At 41.5% G+C, this 17,718-nt stretch overlaps 1 protein-coding gene across 46 annotated transcripts in view; it reads left to right on the top strand.

Moving 5' to 3' along the window:
* Positions 1–17,718, top strand: part of SLMAP (sarcolemma associated protein) — a 168,015-nt gene that overhangs the window by 60,239 nt on the left and 90,058 nt on the right. For 24 of the 46 annotated variants that reach the window (NM_001082348.2, XM_051851069.2, XM_051851070.2 and 21 more), the window contains exon 2: positions 9,137–9,284. In NM_001082348.2, coding sequence (NP_001075817.2) covers positions 9,137–9,284 — 148 coding nt within the window. Of the gene's footprint in view, positions 1–9,136; positions 9,291–17,718 lie in introns of all 46 variants that reach the window. The other 22 variants (XM_070049778.1, XM_008260463.4, XM_070049775.1 and 19 more) reach the window with 1 other exon arrangement.

The raw sequence follows: 17,718 nt of genomic DNA, 5'->3' as shown, positions 1-17,718 counted from the left end.
TACATTCTAAGTTTCATTTTTCTTTTCAACCTTCTCTGTGTCTATTCTGCGTTACCTCTTTGCCTGTGTAGGGAGATACAGGTAATTTTCCTTTTTTTTCTCTTGTGAGCTGGCCAACAAGAAAGACTGTACAATGAATATGTCTGGACTGCCACTTGGTACATGGAAAAAATTCTAGCAAATGCATATTTGTAAGACCTTTAAGTGATAGGTTTGTAAATTTCATTTCAGTTTATGTGTGAGATTTCATTTTGGTGAAAACATTTCACCACATTTTAATGTATTTTCTTACAGCATTTGAATCAAACTTCGTATTTCCCTTTTCAGTGGTACGATTTTAAAATTCCAGCTTCTGAAACATGTCGTGCTTTTCTAGATACGACGGCGTGAAGGTTATATATAAATGATTTTATATTGACCATCCATATTAAAATTAAGTTTGTATACTTTAAGAAACAACTAAATTCTTGATGGCAAAAGTGAAGAAGTCATAGGTCTCTCTATTTCTAGTGACTCCTACTCCAGTTCATCCTACACACAGCTGCTAGATCATTTGAGCTATTAGAATAATCTTGTGAAAACAGTTTTTTTCATCAAATCCTTCTGTCATCAAAGCCTTCTATCTTATTTATTTATTTATTTATTTACTTATTTATTGACAGGCAGAGTGGACAGTGAAAAAGAGAGACAGAGAGAAAGGTCTTCCTTTGCCGTTGGTTCACCCTGCAATGGCTGCCGCGGCCGGCATGCTGCAGCCGGCGCACCGTGCTGATCCAATGCAGGAGCCAGGTACTTCTCCTGGTCTCCCATGGGGTGCAGGGCCCAAGCGCTTGGGCCATCCTCCACTGCACTCCCTGGCCACAGCAGAGAGCTGGCCTGGAAGAGAGGCAACCGGGACAGAATCCGGCGCCCCGACCGAGGCTAGAACCCGGGGTGCCGGCGCCGTTAAGCGGAGGATTAGCCTAGTGAGCCACGACGCCGGCCAAAGCCTTCTATCTTAAGATATCTTAATTCCTTAGTCATTTCCAAGGTCCTCTCTTTATGAGACCATTGTCTGTTGTTGTTTTTAAGGGAAAGAGTTTATTGGGGGAAAACCCAAGCCAGGAACCAGAAACTGCAGTTCGGTCTCCCATGTGGGTAGCAGGAACTCGTGTACTTAGCTATTATCTGCTGCTTCCCAGATGCTTTATCAGGAAGCTACATCAGAAGTGGAGTAACTGAGACTCACAGTAGCAATCCAGTGTGGGATGCTGCATCCCAAGTGGCAGCTTAACTCGCTGCACTGTACCTGCTCCATAACCATAACTATTTTGTACATGTTGATGTTGTAAGCTAAGCTATAATTTTGCTGAACTAACTGGCTTCAAAGCTTTCTTGGAGGTTCTATGGGATTTCCTTTACATAGGATCATGTCATCTGTGAATAGACATAGTTTGCTTCTTCCTTTTCAATTTGGATGTCTTGCCTGTGGTTGGAACTTCCAATACAATGTTGAATGGTGAAAGTGATATCCTGTCTTATTCCTGATCTTTGGCAGCTTTCAGTCTTCCTCCATTAAGTGCTATGTAAGGTATGGATTTTCATAAATGCCTTTATCATGTTGAGATAAAATCCTAGTTTATTAAGTTTTATCATGAAAAGATGTTGCATTTTGTCAAATGCTTTTTCTGCATCAATTGGGATGAATGTGAGGGTTTACTCCTTCTTTCTACTAAAATGGTGTAGAGTATTGATTGACTTTCTTAAGCTGAGCCACCCAGGGTAAATTCCACTTTTCATGCAATGCCAGCCACTTTTCAGGCTCAGTGAGTTCTGAATCAGGCGAAACAAAGATGAGGGACAGGCATTGTGGTACAGTGGGAATAGCTGCCACTTGGGACACCTGCACCATGCCAGAGTACCGGTTCAAGTCCCAGCTCCTCCGCTTGTGATCCTGCTTGCTGCTAATGCATGCTGGGAGGTAGCAGATGATGGCTCAAGTACTTGAACCCCTGGCACTCACATAGGAGTCTGAGGTGGAGTTCCAGGCCCTGGCTTTTCTTTTCTTTTCTTTCTTTTTTTTTCTTTGTTTGTTTGTTTGTTTGTTTGACAGGCAGAGTTAGACAGAGAGAGAGAGAGAGAGACAGAGAGAAAGGTCTTCCTTTTTCTGTTGGTTCACCCCTCAAGTGGCCGCTACAACTGGCACGCTGTGTGGATCTGAAGCCAGAGCCAGGTGCTTCCTCCTGGTCTTCCATGCAGGTGCAGGGCCCAAGCACTTGGGCCATCCTCCACTGCCTTCCCGGGCCACAGCAGAGAGCTGGACTGGAAAAGGAGCAACCGGGACAGAATCTGGCGCCCCGACCGGGACTAGAACCTTGGGTGCCGGGGCCGCAGGCGGAGGATTAGCCTAGTGAGCTGTGGCACCGGCCCGGTTTCCTTTTTCTTAATCTCTTTTCTCTTCTCTTTTCCTTTCTTTATTTTTGTGGTTTTGATTTTATTTGAAAGGCACAGAGACAGAGAGATCTTCCATCTGCTGCTTTAGTCCCTAAATGCCTGTAACAGCTCAGGCTCAACCAGGTAAAAACAGAAGCCTAGAACTCCATCCAGATCTTATATAGGTGGCAAGGACCAAAGTATTTGCAGTGTCAATCACTGCCTCCCAGGTTACTCAGCAAACAAGAAGGTGGAATCAGAATAAGAGTCAGGGCTCAAACCCAGATATTCTGATATGTAATATAGGTGTTCCAGGCAGTGTCTTTTATTTATTTATTTATTTATTAAAGATTTATTTATTTACTTGAAAGTCAGAGTTACACAGAGAGAGAAGGAGAGGCAGAGAGAGAGAGAGAGGTCTTCCATCCACTGGTTCGCTCCCCAGTTGGCTGCAACGATTGGAGCTGCGCCAATCCGAAGCCAGGAGCTTCTTCCAGGTCTCTCACGCAGATGCTTGGGCCATTTTCCACTGCTCTCCCAGGCCATAGCAGAGAGCTGGATCGGAAGTGGAGCAGCCAGGACTTGAACCAGTGCCTATATGGGATGCTGGCACTGCAGGCATCAGCTTTACCTGCTACGCCACAGTGCCGGCCCCCATCAGTGTCTTAACTGCTGTGCCAAACATCTCCCCTCCACACCCTCCCCATTTTTTCCTAATTTTTAAAAATTTTTTCATTATGGGGCTGGCCTTGTGGCATAGCAGATTAAGCCTCTGCCTGTGTCGCCAGGTTGAAGTTCCAGCTGCTCCATTTCCAGTTCTGCTAGCTGCCTGCTGATGTGCTTGGGAAAGCAGTGGAAGATGACCCAAGTGGTTGGGCTCCTGCTGCTATATGGGAGCTTTAAAAAAAAATTTCCCTTTTTTTATCTTTTGTTTCTTTGAAGGTATTGTTTGTTATATTTAATCACTGTTGTGTTCCTTCTAGGTTGTATTCATTTCTGAAATGAATTTCTCCTCTTATTTCTATTTTTTTTCCTGAGTTTTCTCATCTTTTCTGGAGTTTTGTAGTTCTGATTTATATTGCTCTTTCATGTTTTGAATTATTTTCCTAATGTCTTTTAGCTTGATTTGAAATAGAAGCTTATAGTTTTGATCTGTTCTCAAGGTCTGTCTTTGATTATGTGTAAAAATGTTATTTTACTCCTTATTCTCTCTTTAAAAAAATAACTATGGGATATGACCTTGATACTTTTCTGTTGCTTATTTTTATGTGGAATTAGCTTTTCCTGAACTCTGAAAGCAGGTCATGTTTCAGGATAACTTTTCTAATTCTCAGAGCTCCCTCTTTTGTGTGTGTGTGTGTGTGTGTGTGTGTGTGTAAAATGTTTAAAATTATAATTCTTTATGCGTCTCCACTTTTGTCTGGACCTTGTCTTGCTTGTCTATTGTCGTTGGTGTGTGCTTAATTTTGATTCTACTCCCAGCAGCTTTTCCCTCAGTATGGAGCCCAGTCCTGCAAGATGGTTTTCGTTGGTAGGTTGGATTTTAAGATTTTATATGGCACAGACTGAGCCTTTTTCACAAGATTCCTTGCACTACTTGTGATTGGATTGAACTGAACATTTTCCTTTTTGAGCTTTCCATCTCAAACTGGTCTCCGTACTATCCAGTGAATACCTAGCAGTTATTTTAATGTTCTCCTCAAGTCCTTAAAGTGCCCCACTGCTTCTCTATGTATACTTCCACACAGATGCTGATTCTACGCAGGTCTTGTGGCTGTTGGTGGTTTTTCCCACTCATAATTTGAGGCGTGTATGGATGACATGTCTCCCACTTTTATTGTGAATGTTGTCCATGGGATTTTGGTTTTGTTGCCTTAGTCATTCTGATTTTGTATGGTGACTTAGGTAGTAAAAAAAAAAAAAAAAAAATCTGTGCTGTCACGTGACGGTTAATCAGAATCTAGCCTGTGTTTACAGTTGAAAAGCTCCCCTATATGGCTAATTTGTAGCCTCTGACATATGGCAAGTTTACTATGTTGTGCTTTGTTCTCAAGCTTTAGCTCACATGTTGTTCACATTTTGGTGTTTGGAGATTGCAAAGCCTATCAGTGTAGTCAAGATTAAGAAGGAGCAGTTTATCCTGGCAATGGAAAAGAAAGTATTTGCAGACTGTAGCAAAGTTGAAAGTTGTGCAAAGTGATTGTTAAACACGTGCATGCTTAATCTATAGCAGGCACTTTTTGAAAGCCAGAGAATAAACTATGCCATCTCTTCAGTGCTGTCCCTTTGTCATTGAAATTAATCAAGGAAAAGTGAGTAATAGGATAGGGACAAACCTTTCAATTTAAGGTTCACCATTAGTGCTTTGGTTTTGGTAGTTTAAAGTTTATTCAGGGAAGAACAAGGAGTTGATTGAACAATTAAAGCTTGAAAACAATGAACATGCTGCTGTTAAACTTTGACACAAGCCACAGAGGCTTTTGTAAATGCAGGGCTCCTTGTACACCTGCCCAACGTCATAGTGAATGTCTAGTGGTTGGTGCAAACACGGGAACTGCTAGGGTATTCTGTAGGCTATTGGGAAAGCAACATACTTCAGGCTTTCAACAGATTCTTAGTGTGGTTACCATGGGTTTCTTTTAAGGGGGAAGAAGAGGTCTGACAAGGTTTGAAAGTGACAGAATCAACTAATGTACCTACTTACTGGAATTTCATACAGCAACCGTAAGCATAGTATCTTTCCAGCTCCTTGCAAACAAGTTGACATATTTATAACTTTAGGCACCTAACCTAGCAGTAAGTAGAATAGCTTCTGGGCAATGTAAGCTCACTAATGGCTGACTATTTTACCACAGTGTAAAGCCATTATTTGTAATATCAATTTCAAAACAGCCAAAGACCAAAGGTTAAATCATATCAGTGAAAATATTTCCACAGGGAACTAAATGCAATGCAGTCTAGCTATATACACAAGTGCAGAGGTCACAGGCATGAGTGAAGGTGAGTGTGACTGGGAGGGATGATGGTGGAAAAAGTGGAAATGATTGAGTTCAGAGAGGGAACCAGGAGCCAGATCGTATTAGGCTCTGTAGGATGCAGTGGTAAGTAAAAATTTTTGGGTTTTATTCTAAAGTATTTGGAAGCCAAAAGCTTTGCTAGCCAGTACTGGACCTTATTTCATGTATTTTTTTTTATTCTGTTCTTTGTCATGTTTAGAAAAAGAAAATGCTAGTTGCAGCCCACTTAAATTGTCTTAATCACCCCAATGGATCATTTAGAGATTGGAAACCACTGTGAATCTAGTATAATCTTCTATGACTTGCAGACACATATACTGAAAATAACCATATCAGAATCTAAATATTGCACATTTTCCAAGAATGTTTATTTAAAAAAAGATTATTGCTTTTAATTTAAAATATTGCCTGTTCTTATTTCTCTGCTATGAAATATTAAGGCCTGTGAATTTTAAATTGACTTGAGAAATTATCAACACAATCTTCTTTATGATCTGTAATTAAATGTACAAACTGCTAACCAAAGTAACAGTTGGTCTGTTTTGAACATAAGTAAAGCATAAGTCATTTATAGACGGCTTGGTGACCTTTAAATTGTCACCTAGGAATTAATGAAATGAAATGTCATTTTCACATTTTCTACAAATTGCTTAGTCTCTTGTTGTGTTTCATTTGGAAGAGCTTGTGGGAAGAGTGAAAGTAAATGAAACATAAAGGTCAGAGTGAAGTAATGGGGTAAAATGGCCCTTTTAATTCGCTTTGAATCCTTGCTCTGTTACCTTTGGAAAGTTATTTAACATGCCTAGCCTTACTTTTCTCATGTTTAATTGAAAGTAATGATATCCATATCATAGCTTTATTGTTAAGATTGTGAGGACCTGATGGCATAAAGTATATTTTAGTGTATGTTAGATGTCTTCTTTGCAGTCAAAACATGTTCACTGTGATATGCTACTGGAATAAGTAGGCCTGGAGAGTATGGAAAAATGAAATAAGTGAATTAGTACTTTTTTCTATTGGTTGTTTTCTTCCTAGCAAGTCAATTGTGTTATCCTGGTTATTCCCAATTTCCTTTAAGACTGTTAAATGTTAAGGAGGTTCCTTTGCCTCCTGCTATCCTTTCCCTTTTAAAGGAAGAAGATAAGTTGTGAAAGGTTGGGAGGCAGCCAAGATGTAGTACTTTCTGCAGTATTTTAGTTCTAATGTCTCAAATCTGCTTGATCACAAAGAATTTATTGAAGATGTGTCAGTTCTGATTGCAAATTGTGTTAGCTAATTTATATATATTAATTATTGATATTATTAAAAGCCATTTGCCCTTGACTGGGCAATAAAGATAGTTTCCTTTAATTTAATAAAACATTCTGGAAATAAAGTTACAAAGTCAAAGTGAGATGGAAAGATAGAATTTTGTCTAGCTGGCTTTTTAAAAAAATAATAGCTTTATTTAAGGTAGAATTTATGTACTATAACACTCTCTTATTTTTAAAAGGTTTGTTTATTTGAAAGTCAGATTTACAGAGAGAGAGGGAAAATGAGAGACAGAGAGTGCTTCCATCTACTGGTTCATTCTCCAAATGGCCACAGTGGCTAGGACTGGGCCAGGCCGAAGCCAGGAGTTTATCTGGGTCTCCCCATGTGAGTGCAGGGGCTCAGGAATTTGGACCATCCTTTGCTGCTTTTCCAGGCACATTAGTAGGGAGCTGGGTTGGAATTGGAAGAGCTGGGACTTGAACTGATGTACATATAGGATGCTGGCACTACAAGCAGTGGCTTAACCTGCTGTGCCACAGTGTCCACCCCTAAAATTGTCGTTTAAAGTGTACAACACAGTGGTTCTTGGTATATTCACAGAGTTCTGCTATCATCACTATTAATTTTAAATTATTTTCATCACCCTGAAAAGAAGCCTTGTACCCATTAGTATCCATTCCCCATACCTTATCCCATTAAAATCAATAATATGCTTTTGTTTTTGTGGACTTGCCTATTCTGGATGTTTCATATAGATGAAATCATATTTTTGTGTTTGTGTGTGATTGGCTGCTTTTACTTGGTGTAATATTTTAAAGACTTGTCCATCTTCTGGTATATATGATTACTTCATTCCTTTTTTATTGCCACATACTAATCCATTGTGTGGTTACACCACATTTGTTCATCTATTCATCAGCTGGTGGACATTTGGGTTGTTTTTACTTTTCTGCTGTTGTGAATAACATTGCTGTAAACATTTGTTTATGAGTTTTGGTGAGTATATAGGTTTTCCATTTTCTTGGATATATACCTAGAAGTGGAATTCCTGAGTCATATAATGTTTTAACAGTTTGAGGACCTAACAAACTTTTTTCCAAAGCAGTTGTACCATTTTGTCTGACTGGATTTTATCTTTTTAAGGAGTTCTTAATTTTTCTTTTATTTTGAGAGGCAGAGAAACAGACAGAAAGGCAGAGCCCCTATTGCTGTTTCACTCCCCGAAATGCCCACAGTAGCTGGGGCTGGATCAGCCCAAAGCTAGAATTCAGTCCTACGGCCGGCACCACAGATCAATAGGCTAATCCTCTGCCTGCGGCGCCGGCATACCAGGTTCTAGTCCTGGTCAGGGCACCGGATTCTGTCCCGGTTGCTCTTCTTCCAGTCCAGCTCTTTGCTGTGGCCTGGGAGTGCAGTGGTGGATGGCCCAAGTGCTTGGGCCCTGCACCCGCATGGGAGACCAGGAGAACCACCTGGCTCCTGGCTTCGGATCAGCACAGTGTGCCGGCTGCAGCGCTCTGGCCGCAGCAGCCATTGTGGGGTAAACCAACGGAAAAGGAAGACCTTTCTCTCTGTTTCTCTCTCTCACTGTAACTCTGCCTGTCAAATAAATAAATAAAAAATAATTAAGTCCTGATCTCCCACATAGGTGGCAGGGATCCAGCTACTGGAGCCATCACCTGCTGTTTCACAAGGTCTAGATTAGCAGGAAGCTAGAGTTGGGAGCCTGAACCAAGAATCAAACCCAGGCACTGGGGCCAGTGCTGTGGCATAGTGGGCTAAACGCCAGCATCCCATATGAGTGCCAGTTCTAGTCCTGGCTGCTCCTCTTCTGATTCAGCTCTCTGTTGTGGCCTGCAAAAGCAGCAGAAGATGACCCAAATGTGCCATGTGGGAGACCAGAAGAGGGGCTCCTGATTCCTGGCTTTAGGGTCATTGCAGCCATTTGGGTAGTGAACCAACAGATGGAAGACCATTCTTACTGTCTTTCCCTGTCTGTCTGTAACTCTTTCTCTCAAATAAATAAATAAAATCCTTTTTAAAATTCCACTTAGGCATTTGATTCGGTACTTAAGATGCCAACTAGGAAGTCCAAGTCCCATATCACGGTGCCTAGGTTTTTTTTTTTTTTTTTTTCCCCAGGCCATAGCAGAGAGCTGGATCTGAAGAGGAGCAGCCGGGATATGAACCGGTGCCCATATGGGATGCTGGTGCCACAGCTGGAGGCCCAACCTAATATGCTGCAGCATAGCCCTCCTAGCTGGATTTTTTATCACCTAATTTTAAGGTTTTAATTTCACATATTTTGATAGACAACCTTAGCTAAAATAAGTAACTTGAATTGATAAGGGGGAAAAATCCACATGAAATATTTGCAAAGTTGGAAGTACTTTCTCTTGAAAGTAGGCTTGAAATTATTATTAATCTTCAATTTGTTGTTGTTGTTGTTGCAGTTTTATCTCCAAGACACTAAAAGTAGTAATGGTACCTTTATAAATAGCCAGAGATTGAGTCGAGGCTCTGAAGAAAGTCCACCATGTGAGATTCTTTCTGGTGACATTATCCAGTTTGGGGTAGATGTGACGGAGAACACACGGAAAGGTACGGGTATGGATCAATTTTTCATATTTGTCTCTTGAAAATTGTTTGTTTTTAAAATTCTGTTACTTAATTTTATAAAACATGTTTTTATATGCTTGTAAAAGCTATTTAAGTATAGCATTATGTGCCATGAAAAGTTGAAAGTTTCCTACTTTCTCTATTGCTTTTCAAAAATTTTATTTATTTCTAAAGTTTTGTTTATTATTTATTTGAAAGAAAAAGATGTCTTTTATACTCTGGTTCACTCCTCAAATGTCCACAACTTCTGGAGCTGGGCCAGGCCAAAATCCAGGAGCCAGGAACTCCACCCAGGTCTCCCGCAGGGATGGTAGGGACCCAGTACTTGGGCCATTATCTGCCTCCCAAGCACATTCACAGGAAGCTGGATCAGAAGTGGAGGTGGGTCTCTAATCACAGCCACTCCAAGTAATGTTTTAACCTCCTGTACCACAAACACCTAATCCTAAAATTTTTTAAATTCTGAAATGTTAATTAGTAAATTATGATCTTTATCACATGAAAACATGGGCACTGCTGTGTCAGTTAAGCAGTTGGCAGCAATGACAATATATATTCAGGATATTGACCACAGGATAACAAGACTGGCTTAGTGATAAGTTTGGAAGCAGGTAGATCCAGCATTTGTTCGCTTGACTCAGTGATATAATCAGGCTTCCAGGGTGTTTTTTTCTACTGTCTTTTTTTTTTTTTTTTTTTTTTTTTTTGACAGGCAGAGTGGACAGAGAGACAGAGAGAAAGGTCTTCCTTTTGAAGTTGGTTCACCCTCCAATGGCCGCCACAGCCGGCGTGCTGTGGCCAGCGCACCACGCTGATCAATGGCAGGAGCCAGGTACTTATCCTGGTCTCCCATGGGGTGCAGGGTCCAAGCACTTGGGCCATCCTCCACTGCACTTCCCTGGCCACAGCAGAGAGCTGGCCTGGAAGAGGGGCAACTGGGACAGAATCCGGCGCCCCGACCGGGACTAGAACCCAGTGTGCCGGTGCCGCAAGGTGGAGGATTAGCCTAGTGAGCCGCGGCGCCGGCCTCTACTGTCTTTAACATATCAGTTTGTTGAGCTTTTACTTATTGCCTCATGATCAAAAGGTGATGGTTGTAGCCCCAGGCATTGTTTACCTCACACTAGTGTTCCAGTGATAAAAGATGAAGTGAGGACAAAGTGCCTTTTTGTTTGGCTCTTTTTGAGTTGATAGAAAAATCTTTTAAGGAGTCTTCCTAGCAGATTTATTTTATCTCACTGGCCACATGGGTAGGTCACTTACCTCACTGGTCACGTGGGTAGGTCACAGAAATACCTATAGCTACCTGCAGCTACAAAGAAGCCTGGGCACATTTGTGATTGACATAGTTAAATTTTGATATATCCCTTCAAGTTTTGTGTACATTGTTGCACCAAACAAAATCAGAGTTCTGTTAACACGAAAGAAGAGGGAAAGGTTGTGGAGGCAGCTCATAGAACTTATCACAAGTATAAAATAAAATTTCACATTTCTCAGTTTTTTTTTTTTATTTTTTTATTTATTTATTTATTTTTTTTTGACAGGCAGAGTGGACAGTGAGAGAGAGAGACAGAGAGAAAGGTCTTCCTTTGCCATTGGTTCACCCTCCAATGGCCTCCACGGCCGGCGCACCGCGCCGATCTGATGGCAGGAGCCAGGAGCCAGGTGCTTTTCCTGGTCTCCCATGGGGTGCAGGGCCCAAGCACCTGGGCCATCCTCCACTGCACTCCCTGGCCACAGCAGAGAGCTGGCCTGGAAGAGGGGCAACCGGGACAGAATCCGGCACCCCGACCAGGACTAGAACCTGGTGTGCCGGCGCCGCTAGGCGGAGGATTAGCCTAGTGAGCCGCGGCGCCGGCCATTTCTCAGTTTTTGAAACTAGAAGATCTCTAGCTAAATAAATGCATTTTGGTCTTACTAATTCTGAAGCTTCCTGGCTTTATCTAATTTACTGCCTACTTTATGACTGTAACATTGTATCATTGAATTTTTTTTAAAGATTTTTTTATTTATTTACTTGATAGGTAGAGTTACAATGTGAGGGAGAGACAGAGAGAAAGGTTTTTCATCCATTAGTTCACTCCGCAAATGGCCGCAACAGCCAGAACTGCGCTGATCCGAAGCCAGGAGCCAGGTGCTTCCTCCCTGTCTCCCCTGCAGGTGCAGGAGCCCAAGGACTTGGGCCATCCTCCACTGCTATCCCAGGCCATAGCAGAGAGCTGGACTGGAAGTGGAGCAGCTGGGACTAGAACAGGCGCCCATATGGGATGCCGGTGCCGCAGGCGGAGGATTAGCCCACTGCACCACAGCGCAGGCCCCTCACTGAATCTTAAAACTTCATGTGTAGAAACTGAAAGTGTGTGGTCCCACTATACTAATTTGATATAGACAATGGAACAACTTGTTCCATTGTTTCTCTGAAGATACTGTGATCTGGTGATAACATTAAGTCAACAGATTGACATTTTACACAACAGAGATAATGGTGGTGATGATGGCAATGTAATATAATGATACTTATTGCTGGTATGTGTGCTCATATGCATATTGTGCATATACTTTCATTAGTGCTACAACAGTAGTAGTATTTTTACTGGGTTTTGTTGACATCCTCAGGAAGTTCACTTTTGATATTTGAATTTGGATAGGACCAAAGTCTTAGGAATTTCCATTTACAATTCTAAAATAGAAAGATTGAATTTTGATGCAAAATGCTGACTACTCCACTTATGGATATCCATACTTGGAATAGCTGTACTGGGTATATTCCTTTAATGACTGTTGCCATATTATACCTCCTGTGGTACCAACTCATTCAGCAAGCATCAAATTGAGCTCAGTATATGAAGCACCAGTTTTGAGCAAACCACAGAGATGAATTTAATTATACTGTCTTTTTCTTCAAGGACTTTGTCTTCTTGACTTTCATTTCCTAAAAAGCATTATTAGCTATTAATTGATAAAAGTATGAGGTAATCAAATACATTTAGAAAATATTTGGTTAACCTTAGGTATGTAGAACTTCTCAGGGTCTAATATCCTACCGTGTTTGCAGATTTCTAAATAAGCTTAAACCATAAGTAACCTTTAGAGAATGCAGCTCTTTCAAACCTCCTTACCACTCTTCCCATCTGTTTGTGAGGGCTACTCTTTTAGAAAGTGCTGTAGAAAGCTGAGAGGTTGTTTCTGATATTCAGGGTTACTGTTAGTGTAATATTATTTCAGCAATATAATATTCTTGCAAACTTTTTTTGAAAATTTATCATTTATGGAAACTCTAAGGAAATTAAGAAAAATTCTTCATTATTTAAATTTTTGGAGTTTTTTTTTTTGTATTTATTGGCTTCAGAAAGTTGACATATGTTATCCAAAGGCTTTTTTGGGGATACAGGTGTATCACAAGTTAAGTTAAGCTCTTGTTCTGTACTAAATAATATTTATACCACTTGGACAATATTCCTGAAATTATACAACACTGCTGTATAACCCTGGGATAAAAGAAGAAACAAAATGGATAATTTTAAACTGAGAAGAGGGAAGGAAATTTTTTGAAGGTTTCTTTATTTTAATCTTGCTTTTATTTATTTATTTTTAAAGATTTATTTATTTGAAAGGCAGAGTTACAGAAAGGCAGAGAGAGAGAGAGAGAGAGAGGTCTTCCATCTACTGGTTCACTCCCCATATGGCTGCAACAGTTGCATCTGGGTCAATCCAAAGCCAGGAGGGAGGAGCTTCTTCCAGGTCTCCCATGTGGGTACAGAGGCCCAAGGACTTTGCCATCTTCTGCTGTTTTCCCAGGCACATGAGCAGAGAGCTGATCAGAATTGGAGCAGCTGGGACTCAAACCGGTATCCATATGGGATGCCAACATTGCAGGCAGTGATTTTACCTGCTATGCCACAGTGCCAGCTCTTGAAGATTTCTTTATTAGGAAGCAGAAACAGAACTCTCATCCACTGATCATTCTGCAAATGCCTACAATGGCCAGGGCTGGGCCAGAGCTGAGCCAAGGCTGGACCTGGAATCCAGTATATAATCTAGAAGCTGGAGTCTAAAGCCAGAGCTAGGAATTGAACCCAGGTACTCTGATGTGGCATGCAAATGTCTTTTGTTTTTCAAAGATTTATTTTATTTTACTTGAAAATCAGAGTTACATACAGAGCAAAGGAGAGACACAGAGAGAGAGAGACAGGTCTCCCATCCGCTGGTTCACTGCCCAGTTGGCCGCATCAGTCAGAGCTGTGCCTATCTGAAGCAAGGCACCAGGAGCTTCTTCCGGGTCTCCCATGGGTGTGCAGGGGCCCAAGCACTTGCGCCATCTTCTATTGCTGTCCCAGGCCATAGAAGAGAGCTGAATCGGAAATGGAGAATCCAGGACTCGAACCAGCGCCCGTATAGGATGCTAGCTCTGCAGGCGGTGGCTTTACCCTCTAAGCCACAGTGCAAGCCCCACAAATGTCTTAAATGCTAGGTCAAAAACCTCCTCCTGGAAAGGACTTTTTTTTTTTTTTTTTTTTTTTACAGGTAGGGTTATATACAGGGGGAGAGAGAGAGAGAGAGAGAAAGGTCTTCCCTCTGTTGGTTCACTCGCCAAATGGCCTCTATAGCTGGCACTGCCACTGAAGCCAGGAGCCAGGTACTTTCTTTCCCCTGGTCTCCCATGTGGGTGCAGGGCCCAAGCACTTGGGCCATCCTCCACTGCCCTCCCGGGCTGCAGCAGAGAGCTGCACCAGAAGAGGAGCAACCGGGACTAGAACCCAGCACTTATATGGAATGCTGGTGCCGCAGGCGGATGATTAAACAAGTGAGTCACGGTGCCAGCCCCACCCTGCCTTTTTTTTTTTGGAAAGGACATTTTTTGTTTTTTTTTTGTTTTTTTTTGTTTTTTTTGACAGACAAAAAAAAAAAAAAAAAAAAAAAAAGACACCAGAAACAGGAATTCACAATAAATTAAATCTTATTTTTAAAAATAGATAATTCATTGTTATTTAAATTATTCCGAGCATAGATAAAAGTGGAAAAACTCAAAATCTTTTGAAGTTTGCATATCATTAATGCCAAAATCTTATAAAGATATAACATGGAAAACTAAATCATTTTATTATGATAATTTGCTAATATTTTAATTAGAATGTTTGATCAAGTTAAAAAGATGATAGATAAACAACAAAATGGAGTTTATTCCAGGAATGCAAAGGTGATTCAGTATCAGAAAATCTATCAACATGGTCCACAAACTGAAGTTGAAAGACTATATGGCTTGGGCCAGCTCTGTGCAGTGGGTATAGGTGCTGATTCGAGTCCTGGCTGCTCCACTTTTCATCCAGATCTCTGCTGTGGCCTGGGAAAGCAGTGGAAGGTGGGCCAGACCCGTGGGCCCCTGCGTCTGTATGGGATACTCAAAGAAGCTCCTGGCTCCTGGCTCCTGGCTTCGGATTGGTGCAGCTCCAGCCGTTGCATCCATCTGGGGAGTGAACCAGCGGATGGGGGACCTCTCTCTATCTTTCCATCTCTCTCACTCTCCTTCTCTCTCTGTGTACCTCTTTCAAATGAATAAATAAATCTTTAAAAAAAAAAAAGTCTATATGGCTGTTCAAGCAATAATTTTATATGACCAGTAGCTGTTAAAAAGACATTTAACCAGGGGCCGCCGCTGTGGCGCAGCGGGTTAACGCCCTGGCCTGAAGTGCTGGCATCTCATATGGACACTGGTTCTAGTCCTGGCTGCTCCTCTTCCGATCTAGCTCTCTGCTATGGCCTAGGAGAGCAGTAGAAGATGGCCCAAGTGCTTGGGCCCCTGCACCTACGCAGGAGACCCAGAAGAAGCTCCTGGCTCCTGGCTTTGGATCGGCGCAGCTCTGGCCGTTGCGGCCAATTGGGGAGTGAACCAGAGGATGTTAGATCTCTCTCTCTCTCTCCCTCCCTCCCTCTCTCTCTCTCTCTCTCTCTCCCTCTCCTCTCTCTGTGTAACTCTGACTTTCAAATAAATAAATAAATAAATCTTTAAAAAGAAAGATATTTAACCAAATTCATAGGTTACTGCTAATAAAAATTCTTGATAGGATGGAAAGAAAATTAAGGGGGCTGGCATTGTGGGGCAGCAGGTTAAGCTGTTACCTGAGACAATGCCAGTATCCCATATGAGTGTCAGTTTGAGTCCTTGTGGTTCAAGACCTGGCTTTACTTCAGGATCCAGATTCCTCCCAGTGCTCCTGGGAAAGCAGCAGGAAATGGTACAAGTGCTTGTTACTCTTCCACCCATGTGGGAAACCTGGATTGAGTTCCAGGATCCTGGCTTCTGTCTGTCCCAGCCCTGGCCATTGAAATGGCCATTTGGGGAGTGAACCAGCGGATGGAAGGTTGATCTCTTTCTGTCTCTCTCTCTCTCTCTCCTCCCTCTCCCTCTCCATCTTCCTCCTTCCCTCCCTCTCTCTCCTTGTGTAACTCTGCCTTTCAAATAAATAAAATAAATCTTAAAGAAAAAAAATGGTGGCATGATTTAAAAATTGTCATATAGCCATTAAAAATAGCAAGTTAAAATTACATGGACTTCTGTAAGATATATTGTAGATTAAGAAAATAATCCATTATTTTTAATAATTTCATTATTTAAAAGTTTCATCATTCCATATAAGTGTAAATATGTTTATGTTTGCATATGATTATATGAACATTCTAGATGTCAGTCAGCATCCAAGGGTGTTGGTGGAAGGGAAAAATAGAATGTAAGAAACAGCCAGATTTAAAGGGATAGAAGAACTAATAAACACTAAAAAGTCTTCCAGTATGTTATGACACTTATATATTGATGTAAAATGATTTATGGGTATAAAATGTATAACATTTTCTGATAAGAGAATACTTCAGAAACTTCACAAATGAAATTAAATGTTCATTTTTATTCAAAACTATTTTGAATTTAGTTTCATTTTTTCATAATAGGCATTTCCCACAGTTTTCTTGAAGACCTCTAGTATTCATGGGTTTCCACATTTTTTTGCACCGAAATAAGTGTTTCTTAATTCTGTGTACTTTTTTTTTTTTCTTTTTGAGAAGCAAAGACAGAGATAGAAACAGAGAACCAGAGAAACAGTTTGGCTCCCCAGTGCCTGCAGCTGGCTGAGGGAGTCTCCCACAAGGGTGGCAGGAATCTAAATGACTTGAGCCATCACTGCTGCCTCCCAGGGCCTGCATTAGCCGGAAGCTGGAGTGAGGAGCTGAAGCTAGGACTAGAACTTGGGCACTCTGATGTGGGATGCAGGCAGTCTAACATCTTTTTTTTTTTTTTTTTTTAAGATTTTTATTTATTTATTTATTTGACAGGTAGAGTTACAGACAGTGAGAGAGAGAGACAGAGAGAAAGGTCTTCCTTCGTTGGTCCACTCCCCAAATGGCTGCGACAGCCGGAGTTACGCCAATCCGAAGGCAGGAGCCAGGTGCTTCCTCCTGGTCTCTCATGCGGGTACAGGGGCCCAAGCACTTGGGCCATCCTCCATTGCCTTCCCCGGGCCACAGCAGAGAGCTGGACTGGAAGAGGAACAACTGGGACTAGAATTCAGCGCCCATATGGGATGCCGGCGCCGCAGGCGGAGGATTAACCAAGTGAGCCATGGTGCCGGCCCCATAACACACGTCTTAACCAGTGGGCTAAACACCGACCTCTCCCTGAAATTTTTGAAGTATCCTCATATATATTAAAAAGTGATATGAGCCTAGAGCCACTGAACCTATCAGTTCATATTATTATTTTCTTTAAATGTCCAAAACAATCTGGTTTTGATGTTTGGCTTTCCATTTAATGTGGCTGATATGGCATATTCAAATAACCCACCCTATAGATATAAAATTCTATATACAAATAGGCTGATATTCTAATAGATTTTGTAAAAGAAGGGAAGGGACAAAGAGAAATAGCCAAAGCAACCCAACTCTGTTCTCTAACCCTCAGACTGCTCAGATGGAACATGAAATCTCTGGTTCCCACACCATTATGGTAGCTCTCTGTTGCGAAGCTTGAGGCAAGTTAATTCTATAAACTTCACATATAATCCCAGACAGCTCATCATTCTAGGTCCTCTTCACCAGTATCTGTTACTTACTTAAAGCTCCGTGAATAGAGGGTCTGTTATGACCAAGTTAAGTGCTCCAACTACACTGAAATTACTTTCACTTCTCTAAATAGTCTTTACCTTTTCTCGGTTTCAGGCCCTTTCAAGTGGTTTTTCATTTGCCTGGAAACTTTTCTGGATCCCACAAGGCTAGACACAATGCCCCCTTTATGCCTTTGTCGCACCCTGCACTCTTCTCATTTATGTGTTCGCTTCCCTCACTAACTGTAAATTGTTCAAGAGCAGCCAGTGTGTCTGTTCTTCCTTGTAAAATCTCCACACTCAGCCTGGCATATATGATTGAATAA

The sequence above is a fragment of the Oryctolagus cuniculus genome, chromosome 10 (genome assembly GCF_964237555.1).
Source record: "Oryctolagus cuniculus chromosome 10, mOryCun1.1, whole genome shotgun sequence".
NCBI classification, from domain to species: domain Eukaryota; kingdom Metazoa; phylum Chordata; class Mammalia; order Lagomorpha; family Leporidae; genus Oryctolagus; species Oryctolagus cuniculus.
Note: the sequence above shows the minus strand (reverse complement) of the source record. Positions and strands in the feature narration are given on the sequence as shown.